The 23,395-nt window shown below is 41.3% G+C and overlaps 1 protein-coding gene across 1 annotated transcript in view; it reads right to left on the reverse strand.

Annotated features, from left to right (window-relative positions):
- The window catches only part of LOC133564517 (calsyntenin-2-like), a 700,915-nt gene that overhangs the window by 193,391 nt on the left and 484,129 nt on the right, over positions 1–23,395 (reverse strand). The window contains exon 6 of the mRNA XM_061918874.1: positions 4,586–4,771. Coding sequence (XP_061774858.1) covers positions 4,586–4,771 — 186 coding nt within the window. The remainder of the gene's footprint in view (positions 1–4,585; positions 4,772–23,395) is intronic.

The raw sequence follows: 23,395 nt of genomic DNA on the forward strand, positions 1-23,395 counted from the left end.
CGCCTCCCTAGGGAGGTGTTTAGGGCACGTCCAACCGGTAGGAGGCCACGGGGAAGACCCAGGACACGTTGGGAAGACTATGTCTCCCGGCTGGCCTGGGAACGCCTCGGGATCCCCCGGGAAGAGCTAGACGAAGTGGCTGGGGAGAGGGAAGTCTGGGTTTCCCTGCTTAGGCTGCTGCCCCCGCGACCCGACCTCGGATAAGCGGAAGATGATGGATGGATGGATGGACATACATACATGTTTTGGAACAACATATGCTGCCATCTAAGCGCCGTCTTTTTCATGGACGCCCCTGCTTATTTCAGCAAGACAATGCCAAGCCACATTCAGCACGTGTTACAACAGCGTAACTTCGTAAAAAAGGAGTGCGCGTACTTTCCTGGCCCGCCTGCAGTCCAGACTTTTCTCCCATCGAAAATCCGTGGCGCATTATGAAGGTTGAAATACGACAGAGGAGACCCCGAACTGTTGAACGACTGAAGCTCTACATAAACCAAGAATTCCACTTTCAAAGCTTCAGCAATTAGTTTCCTCAGTTCCCAAACGTGTATTGAGAGTTGTTAAAAGAAAAGGCGATGTAACACAGTGGTGAACATGCCCTTTCCCAACTACTTTGGCACGTGTTCCAGCCATGAAATTCTAAGTTAATTATTATTTGCAAAAAAAAAAAAAAATCAGGTTTGAGTTTGAACTGTCATGATCCACTATTTGGATCATGGCATGTTCTGGTTTTGTTATGTTTTGTTATCACTCTGTTTTGTATTTGACGTCCTTAGTTCCCGGTGACACTTCCTGTCTCTTGTTTGTCGTCGCACACCTGATTTGTGATTATCTCCTTATGTAAGACTTCTTTGTTCGCCATTCGTTCTCGTACTCTTTTTTTGCTTTTATGCAACAGATGGCGTTGCTCTTCCCGCATTGTGGTAACCTACTTTTGAAACTTGTTAGCTTCCACGCTATTCCTGCCCTGTTTATGTCCCTAGCTTACATGCTAGCACTTTCTGTTTGTTTTGTCTTAGTGCCTTTGTGCAAGTGCCTTTGTTCTTAGTTTGTTTTATAGTGTTCTTTAGTGTACAATGAATTATCATTCCTACCTTCACGCTGTGTTCCATCTCCGCTGCACCCACGAGGGAACGCAAACATCACCACGATACCACCCAAGCGTCACATGAACATCAAATATGTAGTCTTTGTAGCATATTCAACTAAATACGAGTTGAAAATGATTTGCAAATCATTATATTCCATTTATATTTACATGTAACACAATTTCCCAAATCATATAGAAACAGGGTTTGTATATAAACTCTAAAAACAGGAAGTTGTGCCTAGGCAAGGATGGTTTTGCCCTATTGTATTGCGACTGTCGTTGACTTTGACAAAGGATTGCTCATTTGCAACAAAACAGTTGTTTTTCTCACGCCAATAGTGCGAAACAGTCCTTTCCGAGGTACACCCTCCTGGTTTTTAGAGTATAAATACTTGGGTTTTTGGCACCAGCCACTGGACTAAATCCGACCAATCTAAGTCTATGAACATGAACAGATAAAGCCTACTCTGATGAGAACCGAAACGTGTTCTAAGACAAACCAAACAGTCCATTTGGGATCGATTGACTGCCCTGAGATCACTTTCAAAGTAAATGTTAATTTGAAATTGGGTTGAAGGCATTCACAAACATTGGCACTACGCCATCAGGTAGAATACACACAGGAAATAATGCACTAAAAGCCGTTCAATGATAACCCTACAACCTGCATCGCCGTGACACGATGTTAGATTTTTGGAGCTGCACCTCACACTATACCTCAGGGTTTTGGAGAGGGGAGTAGGCTTGTCTGGGAAGAAGAATAAATCACCTTAAGTTCAGGCCAGATGTAGGCTATTTTATTCAATTTCAATCAATGCCCTTTTTCAATCACAATTTTAATGCAAATACAAATGGCTGGTTATGGGGAAAAAAATCAGCCGCAGTTCTTGTTCTAACACCTTTGGGATGATCGGTTCTAAGAAATGATAACGTTTCTTTAATGTGCTGCAACTTTGCAAGGTTTCTCAAACATTGGTTGTGTTCATACTGAGCTTTAAGCTTTAAATGATGGCATAAAAACATGTTTCAATTGCGGCTTTCAGCTGTATCTCTTCAGGTTTGAAACTTTTATTAGTAGATTGCACAGTACAGTACATATTCCGTACATCCATCCATCCATCCATCTTCTTCTGCTTATCCAAGGTCGGGTCGCGGGGGCAGCAGCCTAAGTAGGGAAGCCCAGACTTCCCTCTCACTTCCCTCCCGAGGCGTTCCCAGGCCAGCCGGGAGACATAGTCTTCCCAACGTGTCCTGGGTCTTCCCCGTGGCCTCCTACCGGTTGGACGTGCCCTAAACACTTCCCTAGGGAGGCGTTCGGGTGGCATCCTGACCAGATGCCCGAGCCACCTCATCTGGCTCCTCTCGATGTGGAGGAGCAGCGGCTTTACTTTGAGGTCCTCTCGGATGACAGAGCTTTTCTAAGGGAGACCCCCACCACCCGGCGGAGGAAACTCATTTCGGCCGCTTGTACCCGTGATCTTATCCTTTCGGTCATGACCAAAAGCTCATGACCATAGGTGAGGATGGGAACGTAAATCGACCGGTAATTGAGAGCTTTGCCTTCCGGCTCAGCTCCTTCTTCACCACAACGGATCGGTACAACGTCCGCATTACTGAAGACGCTGCACCGATCCGCCTGTCGATCTCACGATCCACTCTTCCCCCACTCGTGAACAAGACTCCTAGGTACTTGAACTCCTCCACTTGGGGCAGGGTCTCCTCCCCAATTCCGTACAATTGACCACTAAATCTAGCGGACTAAGTGTTTTAACTTGTTTAAGGCGTTAATCAATTCATGGCAAGGTAAGGTAATCTTCACTAACAACCAAAAACTGTATTTTCCAGACTATAAACCACTACTTTATTCCTACAGCTTAGAAAACGGTGTGGCTAATTTATAAATGTATCTTTGGTAAGGGCCATAATGTTTTGTATTCAAAGTTTTCGACACTAAGAGACTCAGCAAAGGTGTTTTTATTTTAGTGCTATGGTGCCATCTTTTGTACGAGTTCTCTCACTTCAGCTGCTTTGCGTTGAAAATGTACTTCCTGTTTTATGCAATGAACCAAAAGTACATCCCGTTTGTCTATGGCGTTTATCTAATCAAAAGGATTCTTCATTCATCACTTCAAGCAATTTTTGTAAGTTTTACAATATAACTAAAACAATTCATACTCACTAAACCATCCCATGTGTGATGTCTGTAGAAGTGATTTCATGCATATATGTACATGCTATTGTAAAGTTATCAAGCTAGCGTCATTAGCATTAGCGAATATGCTAACATGTTTACAAGTGTTTGTATTAGTATCATTAACTTACAATGGCATTCTATTTGTGGTGTTTCAGTTTTGTACGTTCACCAAAATGTCACCGTGGAGTTATTAAGTCGGTTTAGCACATTGGAGAGCTAACTGCCGCAGCTAGAGTGTTTTGTTAGACCAACCGTTGTGCTGCTGTGTGAAAAGTACCATTTGGAAACATTTACAGGAGGATTTCACTTTTTTTGGAATTTTGCCTATCGTTCAGAATCATTATGAAAGACATGATGACAGATGGATTTATTTTTTTCATGCGTTCTAACTTGTAAATAAATGTAAATAAAAGTCCACTTACAGCGGAGCCAATCGGAGCTCCTCTATTCCGCCCACAAAATCCAATAAACAACTATTCAAAAACCACCAACAATACTCCATTTACATTTTGGGATTTTAATTTAAACCAAGTATTATTGATATCGTTATTAGAAGCGCTAACGCAGACTAACCATTTATAGTGGAGCCTTGATCATTTTTGTGTGTCCCTATGTTTACATCATCGAGTGGTCTGCTGTTTCCTCGCTTCCTTGCTCCCTGGAAGTTTATTCTGGATCATAAACCATGCATCTCACCTAGATGGAAGAAGTCTGAGTAGATGTTCCGACAAGTTGGTACACTCTGACAGCCATTTAGGACCCGAAACTAGCGAGGATGACACAAAAAGACGCTTGGTTTTCGACCCTCCCCCAACCCCGCCCCCACCCCTTTTCTTTGTGAGGATTATGAGACATTTTTCATTGAAAAGGGAATATATGAACATCCTAGCAGTCAGCGTCCTAATGACAGCAGACCTTGTACAATTAATTATGTTTTATTATGTTTGTTGGCTCTCATAAAGTATGCAGTGAGTAATAATCAGCAAAATTAAAAAAAAAGAGCTGCAGTTCCCCTTTAAGGTATAAACATTTACTAACTGTCATGGTCCGATGCAGCTAGTACACGTAAAAATGTGTATTTATTCTAAAATTTGGTTGGTATGACTTAAATACTAGTGCTATCGCCAGCCCGGAGAATACGATAGTTAATCAACCTGGATTTGATATATTGTATGTGAAGAAATTACTTCTTACTTAAATTATTTAGCCTCTTGTTGCCTGTAACATAGAGCAATATTACACCAAGTATTCCATATGCAACCCCTTTTTTCAGACAAAAACAAGCAAAAGACACCAACCACATAATTTTTGTAAGGACTTCTCGGAGTAGGTCTCACGGTCGCATCCCTTCCCAATATGACTGGTTTGAAGTTCCACGGTGGTCCTCGCAGATGACAGTGGTTCTCCACAGGTCTCCAGATGCATTTTGGGAAACAACGGCTTACTGCCTGTTCCTGGCTCATAGTCCACTTGCTTACTCCAACCTAGGAAAAGAGAGATATGGGAATGAAAATGTTGAACACAACACTAAGGATAGAGTATTTCCTCTGAGTGCTATAGTTACATTGACTGGAATTAAAAAAGTTAATTATTTTGCAAAACTTGGTGTTTGATACATTATGCATGGCGGTTGGTGACGTGACCCAAGATGCAGAGACGGGAGACAACGTGCAGTTAAAAAGTCCCGCTATTAGGCAACCCCAGGTAGCACCGGCGTGACCGCCACGGTGGTGAGGAAAACAACTTGAAAGTAGGCAAGGCAAAAGCACAGTCTAGGGGCGTAGCATTAAATTCTGTCCCCCGATTCACCACCACCCCCACCTCCCCACCCCCTCACCCCACAGTGAATCCAACATCACTGCCACCGATACACACACAGTTGGAATGTTTTAATGCGCTTACAAAAAACATAAATACATAGATTTGGTTGGAACTAGCTTTTTAAAATACATGTAAAAAACGTGTTGAACTAAACAAAGACATAAACGCAAGGCTTTTGTTTTTGTTCCCATTTTTCATGAGTTGAACTCGAAAGATCTAAAACGTTTACTACACACACAAAATACCCATTCCTATCCGTCTGAATCTGTTTTAGTGACCTCACAGATGTAGCATATTAAGATGCTGATTAAACAGGTGTGCATTTGGCTGCCCACGATGAAAAAAAAAATACTCTGAAATGTGCAGTTTTATCACACAGCACAATGCCACAGATGTCACAAGTTTTGAGGGAGCGTGCAGTTGGCATGCCAACTGCAGGAATGTCCACCAGAGCTGTTGCCCGTGAACTGAATGATTATTTCTCTACCATAAACTGTCTCCAAAGGCATTTCAGAGAATTTGGCAGTACATCAAACCGGCCTCACAACCGCAGACCAAGTGTAACCACACCAGCCCAGGACCTCCACATCCAGCAGGGGTACCTCCACAATCATCCGGACAGCTGCTGCAATAATTGGTTTGCATAACCAAAGAATTTCTACAAAAACTGTGAGAAACCTTCTCAGGGAAGCTCATCTGCATGCTCGTAGTCCTCATCGGTGTCTCGACCTGAGGCAAATGCTCACGTTCAATGGCGTTTGGCATGTTGGACAGGTTTTCTCTTCACGGATTAATCCTGGTTTTCACTCTTCAAGACGGATGACAGACAATGTGTGTGGCGTCGTGTGGGAGACCGGTTTGCTGAGGTCAATATTGTGAATCAAGTGGCCCATATTAGGGGTGGGGTTATGGTATGGGTACGAGTATGTAATGGACAACGCACACAAGTGCTTCTTATTGATGGCATTTTGAATGCACAGATATACCGTGACGGGATCCCGAGGCCCATGGTTCTTCTGCGTCAACTCTGTTATGTTTTTGTACATTACTACTTGCCGTAGTTTTGAAGCAATGCATGATGGGAATCCGGATGTTGTGTGTCAGTGTATTAACGTGCCGGTTGGAATAAACACACGCTGAGAAATAGCTCTAAGCCTGCCTACTTTATGGGTTATTGATAAACCTATGGACAACCGGAGGGTGTGTTCCAACTATCGTGGGATCACACTCCTCAGCCTTCCCGGTAAGGTTTATTCAGGTGTACTGGAGAGGAGGCTACGCCGGATAGTCGAACCTCGGATTCAGGAGGAACAGTGTGGTTTTCGTCCTGGTCGTGGAACTGTGGACCAGCTCTTTACTCTCGGCAGGGTTCTTGAGGGTGCATGGGAGTTTGCCCAACCAGTCTACATATGCTTTGTGGACTTGGAGAAGGCATTCGACCGTGTCCCTCGGGAAGACCTGTGGGGAGTGCTCAGAGAGTATAGGGTATCGGACTGTCTTATTGTGGCGGTCCGCTCCCTGTACGATCAGTGCCAGAGCTTGGTCCGCATTGCCGGCAGTAAGTCGAACACATTTCCAGTGAGGGTTGGACTCCGCCAAGGCTGTCCTTTGTCACCGATTCTATTCATAAGTTTTATGGACAGAATTTCTAGGCGCAGTCAAGGCGTTGAGGGGTTCCGGTTTGGTGACCGCAGGATTAGGTCTCTGCTTTTTGCAGATGATGTGGTCCTGATGGTTTCATCTGACCGAGTTCATGGTTCATGCCCGGAAAAGGGTGGAATGCCATCTCCGGGTTGGGGAGGAGACCCTGCCCCAAGTGGAAAAGTTCAAGTACCTAGGAGTCTTGTTCACGAGTGATGGAAGAGTGGATCGTGAGATCAACAGGCGGATCGGTGCGGCGTCTTCAGTAATGCGGACGTTGTACCGATCCGTTGTGGTGAAGAAGGAGCTGAGCCGGAAGGCAAAGCTCTCAATTTACCGGTCGATCTACGTTCCCATCCTCACCTATGGTCATGAGCTTTTGGTCATGACCGAAAGGATAAGATCACGGGTACAAGCGGCCGAAATGAGTTTCCTCCGCCGTGTGGCGGGGCTCTCCCTTAGAGATAGGGTGAGAAGCTCTGCCATCCGGGAGGAACTCAAAGTAAATCCGCTGCTCCTTCACATCGAGAGGAGCCAGATGAGGTGGTTCGGGCATCTGGTCAGGATGCCACCCGAACGCCTCCCTAGGGAGGTGTTTCGGGCACGTCCAACCGGTAGGAGGCCACGGGAAGACCCAGGACACGTTGGGAAGACTATGTCTCCCGGCTGGCCTGGGAATGCCTCGGGATCCCCCGGGAAGAGCTAGACGAAGTGGCTGGGGAGAGGGAAGTCTGGGTTTCCCTGCTTAGGCTGTTGCCCCCGCGACCCGACCTCGGATAAGCGGAAGAAGATGGATGGATGGATGGATGGATAACCGAGACATTTATAATTGTCTCCTTTTCAGGTGAGAGAGGACGCTAAAGGCAGTGGCTTTAAGGCACGTCCCCAATATTGTTGTCTGGGTGGAAATCGGGAGAAATTTGGGAGACTGGTTGCCCCGGAAGATTTTCGGGAGGGGTACTGAAATTCGTGAGTCTCCCGGGAAAATCAGGAGGGTTGGCAAGTATGCCTATTCTGACAGTTGTGAATTTAGTTTTCTGTCTTAGCATGCTGCACTTATCTCTTTATGTTTGTGCTCGCCTGCTCAGCCTCTCCAAGCGATGACGAGAGGATACAATAGAAAAGGTATGCACATCATAAACACCTGTCACTCTAAATGAGACCTGTGCCAGTCTAGTTTACTTTTTATTGCCGGCCAGGAAGAGGAAAAAACATCATATCCCCACGACCACGTCCATCCAATCTTTACAGTGTTTTATTGTTTGGGAGCTACGAGGAAGAGCATCAGACTGTACTGACTGGATAGAAGAGAGGCTGTTCAGCAGTCTGGTGGATCTGTCATGTTCACCTTGCGCTCATACATATGCACATGCTGCATCTGCCTTGTAGTTGATTTATCTCTTGCAGACTGCGATTGCTGAGGGCGGTTGGCACGCTGCTACGAGGGAGCTTGTCAGTAGGTGTGATGTGTACAAACAATTGTGCTAAACAAGGCAACAAAACATACATATCACTACAAAACACTGGTACACACATAGGAATACAGTCGTGGTCAAAAGTTTACATACACTTGTAAAGAACGTAATGTCATGGCTGTCTTGAGTTTTGACAGAACCTTCCTCTAGAAGGTCTTATCTTTGTCCATGTGATGTCAGATGAAACAAAAATTGAGCTGTTTGGCCACAATATTGTAGGAGATCAGGTGAGACCATTAATCCCAGGAACACCATGCTTACCGTCAAGCATGGTGGTGGTAGTATTATACTCGAGTTCTGTTTTGCTGCCTATGGAACTGGTGCTTTACAGAGAGTAAATGGGACAATGACAAAGGAGGATTACCTCCAAATTCTTCACTTCATGCAAGTGCAAGTCAAACTCGTTTGCACTTGCACTTGCATGGCTTAATCTTTTAGACAAGCATATGCTACTGGCAGGATCAACAGCCCGGAGGTTGGGTCTTGGGTGCAGTTGGGTGTTCCCACAGGACAATGACCCCAAATGCACGTCAAAAGTGGTAAAGGAATGGCTAAATCAGGCTAGAATTAATGTTTTAGAATGGCCTTCCCAAAGTCCTGACTTAAACGTGTGGAAAATACTGAAGAAACAAGTCCATGTCAGAACACCAACAAATTTAGCTGAACTGCACCATATTTGTCAAGAGGAGTGGTCAATAATTCAACCAAAAGTTTGCCAGAAGCTTGTGGATGGCTACCAAAAGCGCCTTTTTGCAGTGAAACTTGCCAAGGGACATGAAACCAAATATTAACATAGCTGTATGTATACTTTTGACCCATCAGATTTTCATTAGATCCATAATAAATTCATAAAAGAACCAAACTTCATGAATGTTTTTGGTGACCAATCACTCTATCACAAAAAAAAAGACTTGTAGAAAGTATTGGAAACTCAAGGCAGCCATGACATTATGTTCTTTACAAGTGTATGTAAACTTTTGACCATGACTATATGTGTATATGCTAGACCATGGGGCACCAACGCGGGTACCGCGGGCACCAGGTAGCCCGTAAGGACCAGATGAGCCGCCCGCTGGCCTGTTCTAAAATTAGCTCAAATAGCAGCACTTACCAGTGAGCTGCCTCTATTTTTTAAATTGCATTTATTTACTAGCAAGCTGGGTTCGCTTTGGTCGACATTTTTAATTCTAAGAGGGACAAAACTCAAATAGAATTTGAAAATCCAAGAAAATATTTTAAAGACTTGGTCTTCACTTGTTTAAATAAATTCATTTATTTTTTTACTTTGCTTCTTATAGCTTTCAGAAAGACCATTTTAGAGAAAAAAATACAACCTTAAAAATGATTTTAGGATTTTTAAACACATATACCTTTTTACCTTTTCAATTCCTTCCTCTTCTTTCCTGACAATTTTAATCAATGTTCAAGTAAATGTATTTGTTTTTTGGAAAGAATAATAAATACATTTTAATTTAATTCTTCATTTTAGCTTCTGTTTTTTCGACGAAGAATATTTGTGAAATATTTCTTCAAACTTATTATGATTAAAATTCAAAAAGATATTCTGGCAAATCTAGAAAATCTGTAGAATCAGATTTAAATCTTATTTCAAAGTCTTTTGAATTTCTTTTAAAATTTTTGTTCTGGAAAATCTCGAAGAAATAATGATTGGTTTTTGTTAGAAATATAGCTTGGTCTATTTTGTTATATATTCTAACAAAGTGCAGATTGGATTTTGACCTATTTAAAACATGTCATCAAAATTCTATAATCAATCTTAATCAGGAAAAATTACTAACGATGTTCCATAAATTATTTTTTTTAATGTTTTCAAAAAGATTCGAATCAGCTAGTTTTTCTCTTCATTTTTTTCGGTCGAATTTTGAATTTTAAAGAGTCGAAATTGAAGATAAACTATGTTTCAAAATGTAATTTTTTATTTTTTTCGTGTTTTCTCCTCTTTTAAACCGTTCAATTAAGTCAATCAATCAATCAATCAATCAATCAATGTTTACTTATATAGCCCTAAATCACTAGTGTCTCAAAGGGCTGCACAAACCACCACGACATCCTCGGTAGGCCCACATAAGGGCAAGGAAAACTCACACCCAGTGGGACATCGGTGACAATAATGACTATGAGAACCTTAGAGAGGAGGAAAGCAATGGATGTTGAGCGGGTCTAACATGATACTGTGAAAGTTCAATCCACAATGGATCCAACACAGTCGCGAGAGTCCAGTCCAAAGCGGATCCAACACAGCAGCGAGAGTCCCGTTCACAGCGGAGCCAGCAGGAAACCATCCCAAGCAGAGGCGGATCAGCAGCGCAGAGATGTCCCCAGCCGATACACAGGCAAGCAGTACATGGCCACCGTGTTTTTTTCATCATTTATTTTCAACAAAAAACCTTCCGTAAAAGGAAAGAAATTGTACGACGGAATGACGGACAGAAATACCCTTTATATATATATATATATATATATATATATATATATATACATATACATATACATATATATGGATTCTGATGCGTCATCTATGTTGCTGCTCCTCGATCTTAGCGCTGCTTTCGATACCGTCGATCATAATATTTTATTAGAACGTATCAAAACACGAATTGGTATGTCAGACTTAGCCCTGTCTTGGTTTAACTCTTATCTTACTGATAGGATGCAGTGTGTCTCCCATAACAATGTGACCTCGGACTACGTTAAGGTAACGTGTGGAGTTCCCCAGGGTTCGGTCCTTGGCCCTGCACTCTTCAGCATCTACATGCTGCCGCTAGGTGACATCATACGCAAATACGGTATTAGCTTTCACTGTTATGCTGATGACACCCAACTCTACATGCCCCTAAAGCTGACCAACACGCCGGATTGTAGTCAGCTGGAGGCGTGTCTTAATGAAATTAAACAATGGATGTCCGCTAACTTTTTGCAACTCAACGCCAAAAAAACGGAAATGCTGATTATCGGTCCTGCTATACACCGAACTCTATTTAATAATACAACTCTAACATTTGACAACCAAACAATTAAACAAGGCGACACGGTAAAGAATCTGGGTATTATCTTCGACCCAACTCTCTCCTTTGAGGCACACATTAAAAGCGTTACTAAAACGGCCTTCTTTCATCTCCGTAATATCGCTAAAATTCGCTCCATTCTGTCCACTAAAGACGCTGAGATCATTATCCATGCGTTTGTTACGTCTCGCCTCGACTACTGTAACGTATTATTTTCGGGTCTTCCCATGTCTAGCATTAAAAGATTACAGTTGGTACAAAATGCGGCTGCTAGACTTTTGACAAGAACAAGAAAGTTTGATCACATTACGCCTGTACTGGCTCACCTGCACTGGCTTCCTGTGCACTTAAGATGTGACTTTAAGGTTTTACTACTTACGTATAAAATACTACACGGTCTAGCTCCATCTTATCTTGCCGATTGTATTGTACCATATGTCCCGGCAAGAAATCTGCGTTCAAAGGACTCCGGCTTATTAGTGATTCCCAAAGCCCAAAAAAAGTCTGCGGGCTATAGAGCATTTTCCGTTCGGGTTCCAGTACTCTGGAATGCCCTCCCGGTAACAGTTCGCGATGCCACCTCAGTAGAAGCATTTAAGTCTCACCTTAAAACTCATTTGTATACTCTAGCCTTTAAATAGACTCCCTTTTTAGACCAGTTGATCTGCCGTTTCTTTTCTTTTTCTTCTATGTCCCACTCTCCCGTGTGGAGGGGGTCCGGTCCGATCCGGTGGCCATGTACTGCTCGCCTGTGTATCGGCTGGGGACATCTCTGCGCTGCTAGTCCGCCTACGCTTGGGATGGTTTCCTGCTGGCTCCGCTGTGAACGGGACTCTCGCTGCTGTGTCTTGGATCCTCTTTGGACTGGACTCTCGCGACTGTGTTGGATCCATTGTGGATTGAACTTTCACAGTATCATGTTAGATCCGCTCGACATCCATTGCTTTCCTCCTCTCTAAGGTTCTCATAGTCATCATTGTCACCGACGTCCCACTGGGTGTGAGTTTTCCTTGCCCTTATGTGGGCCTACCGAGGATGTCGTGGTGGTTTGTGCAGCCCTTTGAGACACTAGTGATTTAGGGCTATATAAGCAAACATTGATTGATATATATATATATACATACATACATATATATATATATATATATATATATATATATATATATATTTATTTATTTATTAAAGGTAAATTGTGCAAATTGGCTATTTCTGGCAATTTATTTAAGTGTGTATAAACTGGTAGCCCTTCGCATTGATCAGTACCCAAGAAGTAGCTCTTCGTTTCAAAAAGGTTGGTGACCCCTGTGCTAGACTGTATTTCATGAATTTCAATCTACCAACTGATTATGTCTCTCTATAATGATTGGCCTTTTTTCTCCTTTATGATAATAAGTACCGATTGACGGCTCAAAGAGAGCAAGATATTAGAGTGGCTGGTGAGTAACATACCGAAAACGTTTGAGGGTTCATCAGAATTGACGTCTTTGAACAATATCCCATTGACATTACTGTCTGCCATCATTGTCTCAGGATGGCTGACATCACTTCACAGATGGCACAAAAATAATGGGCCTCATTCACAAACCATTTTCAGTAAAAGGATATGTCCTCCTACTAAAAAAGGGCCATGGCGTTGTAGAAATACAAGGTGTTATTATGCAAAGAGTTCTAACACAGCTGCCCGAAAAATCAAGTCTTTTGAATGACTCCTTTTCATCAACGATCCCTAACTCAAACAGTAGTATAAGATAGGAACTGCAATGGTGAGCAAGAGCAATCTACAGAGTTACAAATGAGTTACAAAAGAGTTGCAATGGCATTTACGTAAAACAGTCTTTCTCAAATAGTGGGGGCATGTTTTTGTTTTGCCGTACTAGAATATGATCAAGTGCATGTAGCTTGGCTTCACTGTGACTACGGTGAGAGACGAGGAAAGATATCTTTAATGTTGATAAGGATACAGTGATATGCAGAGGCGGGCTTATAACAATTTTATAGACAAATGATTCTATTTATAGTTGCGTTGGGGACTGGGGTCAAAATATGTTTTTATTCTTAGGGGGGGTGTAACAGAAAATATTTGAGAAGCACTGACATGGAAAAAAGAAAGTCTACCTTATGGAAATATCAGGTTAAAATCCATGGGAAGTGGTTCTCCTGACAAGAAAGGACTCTTTTTTGCAGTAAGATGAGCCGGCATTCATGCAGCAAACACCTGCTGTGCGTGTTGTGTTGTTCTAGAGGTGGGTGGTGCTTCACTTCCGTGTTCGGATTAAGGTAAAGGTGCAGTGATAACATCATATTTCGATTGTTACTGTGACTGATTTAGGAAGTAAGATGACAAAAGTTCAACAGAAATGAAAGACGGTCGGTCAGCAGGGTGTCGAAAAACAGAGTTTTTTTTTTATTGCAAACAGTCAACCCAAAAAAATCGCACACTTTTCCAGCTTCAAATATGCTACAATATACATCCGGTTTAACTACATTTGGGGTTTCTCCTTTATGTACGGGCTTCATATTAGCCGCCACACCTAACATAATGAAATTATATAATGTATTGCAGTGTCCAGGAGAAAACAAACAAAGTCTGATTTACTTTTAACTTTTATTGCCAATTTTATGATAACAACGGGCCCTATTCCAACAAGCATTTCCTCCATGCGCACACGTCTGCCTCCGTGCTTCGGTTCAAGACACAAAACACTTGCTCATTCTCCGCCGACACGGTTTGTTCACATATCATGGGAAAATTACCATCATAACACACTAGCATACACAATAACACCAGCAGGTAGTTACAGTATGAATGGCTATGAATAGTTTGTTATTGACTATTGACTAATGATCCCCTGAAAATGTATCCATTATATATATATATATATATATGCGGTGTGGCGACTTGTCCAGGGTGTACCCCACCTTCCGCCCGATTGTAGCTGAGATAGGCGCCAGCGCCCCCCGCAACCCCAAAAGGGAATAAGCGGTAGAAAATGGATGGATGGATATATATATGTATATATATTTATATATATATATATATATATATATATATATACAATAATATTATGATTGGATATTAAGTGTAACGGTATGTGAAAGTTAAATTCCTACCTTGTTTACCTTGTGACAACCTAAAATTTTGTAATCAATCAGGGAAATGTTTTGCCTTTTCCCATCAAGCATTGTAGTGGATTTAAACGTGTGTATTTAAAAAAATTGTATGGGGGTGGGGGTGTTTTTTAATATTATCCACAAAGTTCAGTGAGGAGGTTGTATTATGTGTTACCATGTGTGTTAACATTCTGTGTTGATTGCAGTTTACTTACGTCATGAATAGGAACTTTTCTTTGGTCTGAGTTGTATAAGTAAACGCTGTGATGTGTACACTTCCATTCAAGGTCATTGACATGATTTACTCAGGTTGTCGACTAAATGGAGCACATTTGCAGCAATTTATTTGTCAGCTATTTAAAATAAAGTTGAAGGTTTGCAATGATTGGTCAACATAATTGACAATGTTGATATTGAAAATTCCTCGACCAAATCGTGCCATTTTTGACTTGTTGTTAATTAACATTGTAATTTATAGACTGCTAGGAATCCTCATGTTTACACTTTTTTTAATTTAAGTTGAATAATTTCAGATGAATAAACCTATTATTGGATAACACATACAAATTGAACTGAATGTCATGTATATAGGACATCTAGCTCATAAGACTGTTGATTAATTTTTTAATGTGGTTATTTACTTTATGGAATAAAGTAAAACCATTAATTTCTCAGTAATTTATGTTTTTTTGTTATGATTTAATTGACTATAATAGGTTTTAAAACCAAGTTAAAATCAGGTTGTGGACTCAACGTCACACTCAATTGTATAAAGCAGATCAACAATAATAATGGTTTTATTCGTTGATTATTCAAAACAATTATCGCTGACTAATAGACTATTGCATAATTTTTAGTTACAGCCCTAAGAAACATCTAAAGCCGGTGTAACATAAACCTACACGGAAGAACAAATATATTTTCATAAAATGATATGCAGTGTGTCAGTGAGTAAAAAAAGGCAGTAGCAAAATAAATTTTAATCAAAAAAAAAGAAAACAATAAAATTGGCGATGATAGATTGTAGATTCAAGGAACCTTCTTAACCTTCTAAATTTTCCACATCAGAGTACAATTTCTTGTAAAATGCAGCCATGGACCAGCCGGTCCAATGCAGTCGATTCTTTCTTATAAAGTTATTTTTTTAGATGAGTGCAGATTTTAGTGCGCGGAAGCATACGTAGCAAAGCAAAACAGAGCGACATTGAGCACAGCTAAAAAAGACTATAAAATACTCGAGCCCTGACTGGAGGGCGAGGCAGGCATAAATACGAGACAGCTGACTGACCACCATGACCATGTGCGGCCAGTGCTCAAGAGCGCTCAATGAGACATGTAGGAAATGGAACAAAAACAAGAGCGCTGACCAGAAAACAAGTACAGATACAGAAACATGACAAAATAAGATGTGATGTGACAGATCGTCTCACATGTGTCAAACACAAAGGGAGGTATAGCTCCCAGGACATGCACGAATAATATAATCATTATATATTTTTTTTTATGGTGATTAATACTATCCACTGATGATAATCTTACTTTATGTCAATCAGCTGATCTCCACTTTACACTGAAGTAAAGGAAAAGTTGACAGAAATAATCATGAATAACAATAGGTTATATCATTGTGAAGTGAATTGTATTTATATGGTGCTTTTCTCTAGTGACTCAAAGCGCTTTTACATAGTGAAACCCAATATCTAAGTTACATTTAAACCAGGTTTGGAGGCACTGGGAGCAGGTGGGTAAAGTGTCCTGCCCAAGGACACAACGGCAGTGACGAGGATGGCGGAAGCGGGAATCGAACCTGGAACCCTCAAGTTGCTGGCACGGCCACTCTACCAACCAAGCAATGCCGCTCCATTGTATATTAATACTTTTTTGTTCAAAAAATATGAAAATTAATTATTTAGTGGGGATTATCTGGATATCTTGATCACACCTGTAAAAATAAAAAAACATAATTAAGGTGTATTTTAAAAAGCTGGCTTCAACCAGTGTTTGAGTGCATGTAAATACACAAAGTCTGGGTGTATAGGGCTGTGATGTTTGGTTTCGGAAGGGATGGTGGCCCAGAAATCCTCTGTGCATGTCTGACGTTCAAGACATGCTTTTTTAAAACACTGGAAAAAATATATAAATGCAACACTTTTGTTTTTTCGCTCCAATTTTTCACAATTTGAACTCAAAGATGTCAAACTTTTACCAGATACACAAAATACCTTTTCCTCTGAAATATCATGCATGAATCTGTGTAAATTTGGGTAAGTGAGCACTTCTTCTTTGCCAAAATAATCCATCCCACCTCACAGGTGTGGCAAATCAAGATGCTAATTAAGCAATATGATTAAAAATAACTGGATCGGTTCACAGCCGAGTGTGAAGCGACCGGAATGAGACTCAGCACCTCCAAGTCAGAGTCCATGGTTCTCGCCCGGAAAAGGGTGGAGTGCCATCTCCGGGTTGGGGAGGAGATCCTGCCTCAAGTGGAGGAGTTCAAGTACCTCGGAGTCTTGTTCACGGGTGGGGGAAGAGTGGATCGTGAGATCGACAGGCAGATCGGTGCGGCGTCTTCAGTAATGCGGACGTTGTACCGATCCGTTGTAGTGAAGAAGGAGCTGAGCCGGAAGGCAAAGCTCTAATTTTACCGGTCGATCTACGTTCCCATCCTCACCTATGGTCATGAACTTTGGGTCATGACCGAAAGGATAAGATCACGGGTACAAATGGCCGAAATGAGTTTCCTCCGCCGGGTGGCGGGTCTCTCCCTTAGAGATAGGGTGAGAAGCTCTGCCATCCAGGAGGAACGAAAAGTAAAGCGGCTGCTCCTCCACATCGAGAGGAGCCAGAAATGCTCACTAACACAGGCTTAGACAGATTTGTGAACAATATTTAAGATTAATAGGTATTTTGTATACAAACGTTTGTATATAGTAAACGTTTTAGATCCTTGATTTCAACTCATGAAAAATGGAAGCTAAAAAATACAAGTGTTGCATTTAGATGTGTGCTCAGTGTAGTAAAAAGTTAAACTTAAAGTACCAATGATTGTCACAGACATAGTATGTGCCCACAGAAAGTATGTATTAGTTGACTGATTTATTATGTGATCGAAAGTGTGTTTGTTTTGTTTCGTACGTGTCTGCTACCAAGCATGAGTCAGGAATTCCAGCAATAATTCATCACAAATCGCTGAGCTGAATTTGAGACCGAGACTAAATAATGTAATTCTTTTTAAAATTCTCAGTAGGCCTGATCTCTCAAAAATGCTGACTCGATAGGGTAGGTGCACACACACACAGACACACACACACACACACACACACACACACACACACACACACACACACCCACACACACACACACACGTTAACACACATTCTTGATCTTGAGCTGGGCCGTTTTAAAAGCAGCATGTGTTTAATAGGATGCTTTTTGCAGTCTACTATGTTGGGTGCTTGCCTGCAGTTGACTTTGTAAAACGCACAAAGCAGATCTACAAATGATTCTGTTTGTGAAAATGAAAGAAAGATGAGAAGGACAGGGTAGGGATGAACACAGCCCTGTGGGTCAGTGTGCAGAAATATTTATTTGCATGTCGAAGGCCATTCTTTATTCTTATTGTATGTGCTTGATGTTACCTTGCACTACAGGCACATAGGCGATGGTTGCTGCTGTTCAGTTTTCTAGAAAATTATAATTGTACATGATATGTAATTTGCCATATTACAATCTCTCCTCAGTCCTGATACTTTAACCCCCAAAAGGAGGTATTGTAATCGTGGGGGGTTGTTAGTCAATGTGTTGTTGGTTAGCAACATAACTCACAAAGTTAAGGGCGGACTCTGACGACATTTTCAGGGAATGTCAGAAATTGGAACCAATGATTAGATTTTGGGGGTGATCGGAATCATTTCTATAACTTCACCCTACATTGAATAGACAAAGCTGAATTTCTCGCCTCCACCTACAGAGACAAAGAGAGTGGATTCATGAAAAGAAGTTTCACTCCATTTGTTTCATTCCGCATAAAACAACCGCGACCAAATGTTGACACCGAGCCAAAGAGTAAACCGAATTTCAGCGTGATTGGAATCCACCGGCAAAGCCAATACAAACACGCACTGACATGGTAATTTTATTTATCTTTTCATTATTAACCTATTATAGGACATTATTTACTTGCTTTGGTTTGTTTGTCTGTCTGTTAGTTAGCAACAGAGTATGTATTGTACCATATGTCCCGACAATAAATCTGCGTTCAAAAGAATCTGGCTTATTAGTGATTCCTAAAGCCCAAAAAAAGTCTGCAGGCTATAGAGCGTTTTCCGTTCGGGCTCCAGTACTCTGGAATGCCCTCCTGGTAACAGTTTGAGAAGCTACCTCAGTAGAAACATTTAAGTATCACCTTGAAACTAATTTGTATACTCTAGCCTTTAAATAGACCTCCTTTTCAGACCAGTTGATCTACCGTTTCTTTTCTTTTTTTCCTCTGTCCCCCCCTCCCTTGTGGAGGGGGTCCGGATGGACCGCTCGTCGGGACCCAGGATGGACCGCTCGCCTGTGTATCGGTTGGGGACATCTCTACGCTGCTGATCCGCCTCTGCTTGGGATGGTTTCCTGTGGACAGGACTCTCGCTGCTGTCTTGGATCTGCTATGAACTGAACTCTCGCGGCTGTGTTGGAGCCACTATGGATTGAACTTTCACAGTATCATGTTAGACCAGCTCAACATCCATTGCTTTCGGTCCCCTAGAGGGGGGTTGCCCACATTTGAGGTTCTCTCCAAGGTTTCTCATAGTCAGCATTGTCACTGGCGTCCCACTGGGTGTGAATTCTCCCTGCCCACTGGGTGTGAGTTTTCCTTGCCCTTGTGTGGGTCCTTCCGAGGATGTCGTAGTCGTAATGGTTTGTACAGTCCTTTGAGACATTTGTGATTTAGGGCTATATAAATAAACATGGATTGATTGATTGATTGATTAAAAATGTATGGTTGGATTTTAAATTTAACTTAAGGAAATGTTAGAAATGGGATAAGGAACAAGTGATTCGATTTTGAGGCTGATCCGGATCACCATCTGTATTTAGAAAAATCTGCGCTATTATAAATAACAAGATTTATTTATTTTTATCTTTTTTAAATACTTGTTTTTGATTAAACACTAATGGGCCTCTGGATCTTGTCACGGTATCTCTGTGCATTCAAAATGCCATCAATAAAATGCTCTTCTGTTTGTAAATAGTATGTTGACATTAAACACTAATGTGTTTAATGTCAACATACTATTTGTGAACATTGTCATGTGGCAACGTTTTATGTATTTATGATTATTTTTCGGACCATAGGGCACACTGTATTATAAGGTGCACTGCAAGCACACTTTTATTTACGAGTTAGAATGCATTAAAACAAACCAAATCTGTCGTCATGTCTTTAATAACAATTGTGAACAATAAGCAACACTCCAAAAAAAGGTCAGTTGGCCTTTAAGCAGTAAAGTGTAGTTTATGCAATTTGTCATGACAGGTTTGACTAGTGTTTGTTGTTTTCCTGTGTCATACTATATTCCTGTTTTGTTTCTCCTTTACTCTCGTCTGAGCGATTATACCTTCACCTGTCTCTGGTTGCCAATCAGGAGACAAACCGATGCAAAATGTTTTTTTTCCTCTCATAAAACCTTTTTATTATGGAAAAAAGTCACAGCTTTATTTCGTTGCCATTAATACTTGTGACAGGTTGGACTATTCAGTTCCTGTCCAGCACTTTTATTGTAAAGTTGGCCCCCACTCACCTGTCCCTGATAGGCAATAAGGAGACACACCTGTCCCTGGTTGCCACTTAGAAATCCTCTTAAGCCAGCTCCATCAGAAGGAGGGCGCTGAATCCTTGTTGTTTGAATTGTTTTGTGCTTTGCAATCTGCTCACAACACTGATAAGAAATGTTTTTTTTTTTGAGTAGAAAAGGTTGCACCAACGTGTTCGAGGCAGTCAGTGGACCACAGGTGAGGTCGTAGTAGTAAAGGAGCCAGCGTCGTCCTACTAACTAAGCTGGCTTAAGACTCTTCCTGATTGGCAACCAGGGACAAGAGCTTCTCCTGATTGCCAATCACAGGTAAGGGAGCGGAGTGCCCATGACTGCAATTAAAGTGTAGTCATATTGTATATTTTGGTAACACCTTAGTATGGGGAACATATTGTAAGTAAAAAATACTTAATTTAGAGTTATTTGGACACTAAGGTGATGCTGGCTTTTGAACTGTGCGCCTATAACGGACCGATTTTTTTTTTCTCTGTGGTCTGGAGGACACGACCTCCACAATTTCCAAAAACAATTTGAAATGCGGACGTTTCAGACCAGAGAACCCTTTTCCACTTTGCATCAGTTACTTAGAAAGGAATGCTCACCAAACATTTATTTGGAACATCCCACAGGTGAACAGGCTAATTGGGAACAGATGAGTGACATGATTGGGTATAAAAGCAGCTTCCATGGAATGCTCAGTCATTCACCACACAAGGATAGGGGGGAGAGTCACCACTCTCTGAACAAATGCATGAGCAAATTGTCAAACAGTTTAAGAACAACATCGTTCAACAAGTTATCCATCAAAGTATTAACGACTTAGTAGTAGTATCAAAGTAACAAAGACATAATTGATATATATTTGAACACTAGGGTAACATTCTAAGTAACAAAAACTTAATTTAAAGTTATTTGGGCCGGTATAACTCGGTTGGTAGAGCGGCCGTGCCAGCAAGTTGAGGGTTCCAGGTTCGATTCCCGCTTCTGCCATCCTAGTCACTGCCGTTGTGTTCTTGGGCAAGACACTTTACCCACCTGCTCCCAGTGCCACCCACACTGGTTTAAATGTAACTTAGATATTGGGTTTCACTATGTAAAGCGCTTTGAGTCACTAGAGAAAAAGTGCTATATAAATATCATTCACTTCACACTTCACTTTGGACACTAGAAGAACATATTCTAAAAGACAAAAACTTAATTTAGTTATTTGGACACTAGGGTAACATTCTAAGTAACAAAGACTTAATTTGGAGTTATTTGGACACTAGAAGAACATATTCTGAGAAACTAAAATTTAATTTTGTCACGTTTGGAATGCATAGTGATGCGCGAAGGTGTCACCCCCAGATGCAGCAGGACCAGACAGGCAGGATAGCAGTTAAGAGCTGATTTTAATATACAAAAAGGTAAACGAACACTTGTACAAAACAGAAAACAAACGGCGTGCCTACGCACGGGAAGCTAATGCTAAAATTAGCAGAGGGTCCAAACAGTCCAAAAAGAACGTGTCAGGCGCCCGGAAGCTAAGACGAGACTTAGCGAACTAACAAGGACTTAGATAAACCAAGACGTGAATGTTGCATATAGCAAATGACGAACCAAGGACGAATTGAGGAAGAATGCAGGCTTAAATACTAACGTAACAATTGCGATCAGGTGTGCGTAAAAAGCATAGCAGCTGGGAAAAATCAGAAACCATGGTAACCAAAAACAGGAAGTGCACACACAAACTCAGCACCGGACAAGTCCAAACAATCAAAAAACCAAAAAGGACTCAAAAAACAGACAAAAGACGTTATCCGGGAAGCGGATCACAACAAATTTAGAGTTATTTGGACACCAGGGTAACATATTCTAAGTAATAAATACTTAATTTAGAGTTATTCGGACACTAGGGTAACATATTCTAAGTAACAAATACTTAATTTGGAGTTATTCGGACACTAGGGTAACATATTCTAAGTAACAAATACTTAATTTAGAGTTATTTGGACACTAGGGTAACATATTCTAAGTAACAAAGACTTAGAGTTTTTGGACACTAAGGCAACATTTTCTAAGTAACAAATACTTAATTTAGAGTTATTTGGACACTAGGGTAACATATTCTAAGTAACAAAGACTTAGAGTTTTTGGACACTAAGGCAACATTTTCTAAGTAACAAATACTTAATTTAGAGTTATTTGGTTGGGGTTGGGCTTCACGGTGGGACAGGGGTTAGTGCGTCTGCCTCACAATACGAAGGTCCTGAGTAGTCAGGGTTCAATCCCTGGCTCGGGATCTTTCTGTGTGCAGTTTGCATGTCCTCCCCGTGAATGCTAGGTTTCTTTCAGGATACTCTGGCTTCCTCCCACCTCCAAAGACATGCACCTGGGGATAGGTTGATTGGCAACACTAAATTGGCCCTAGTGTGTGAATGTGAGTGTGAATGTTGTCTGTCTATCTGTGTTGGCCCTGCGATGAGGTGGCGACTTGTCCGGGGTGTACGCCGCCTTCTGCCCGATTGTAGCTGAGATAGGCACCAGTGCCCCCCGCGGCCCCAAAGGGAATAAGCGGTAGAAAATGGATGGATGGATTGATGGATGGTTGGGGTTGGGGTTAGGGTTAGGGGGTTAGAGGGTTAGGGTTGTATAATAAACCCATACAGAATAATGCATTAATAAGTACTTAATAATGACAAATTAAGAGCCAATATGTTACAAATGTGCATGTTACTAAGCAACATAATTAATGGTAAGTATGTTCCCCATACTAAAGTGTTACCCATATTTATATGCCATGTTTTTTTAATGAATTGAGCAAACTTTACAATTATAAGTGATGCTCTTAAAAAGATGAAAAACCCAAATCTGACAAGACAAAGTGTTTGTTAATTTTAATGATAGTCATGTTAAACTGTGAACGTGTGCATTGGCTGCAGACACCATATTTAAGCTGTCTCTGTGGTGAAAGGTTGTCATTACATGTCTTGACCGTCAGTGGAAGATGCAATTTCCATTTAAATGACTGCCACTTTTTTCTGCGCCCATCCTCAATGAATACCAACATGTCATCATCAAACTAAACGGTCCTTCAATATTTGCTCTCCTCGATACGCCGCAGCCCTTGTTTCAAGCACGCGTTGTATTATAAGCATAATCAGAGGTGAGTAGAGTAGCCAGAAATTGTACTCAAGTAAGAGTACTGTTACTTTGGAGATTTAATACTCACGTAAAAGTAAGGAGTAGTC

This window comes from Nerophis ophidion, linkage group LG13 (assembly GCF_033978795.1).
Source record: "Nerophis ophidion isolate RoL-2023_Sa linkage group LG13, RoL_Noph_v1.0, whole genome shotgun sequence".
Classification (NCBI taxonomy): domain Eukaryota; kingdom Metazoa; phylum Chordata; class Actinopteri; order Syngnathiformes; family Syngnathidae; genus Nerophis; species Nerophis ophidion.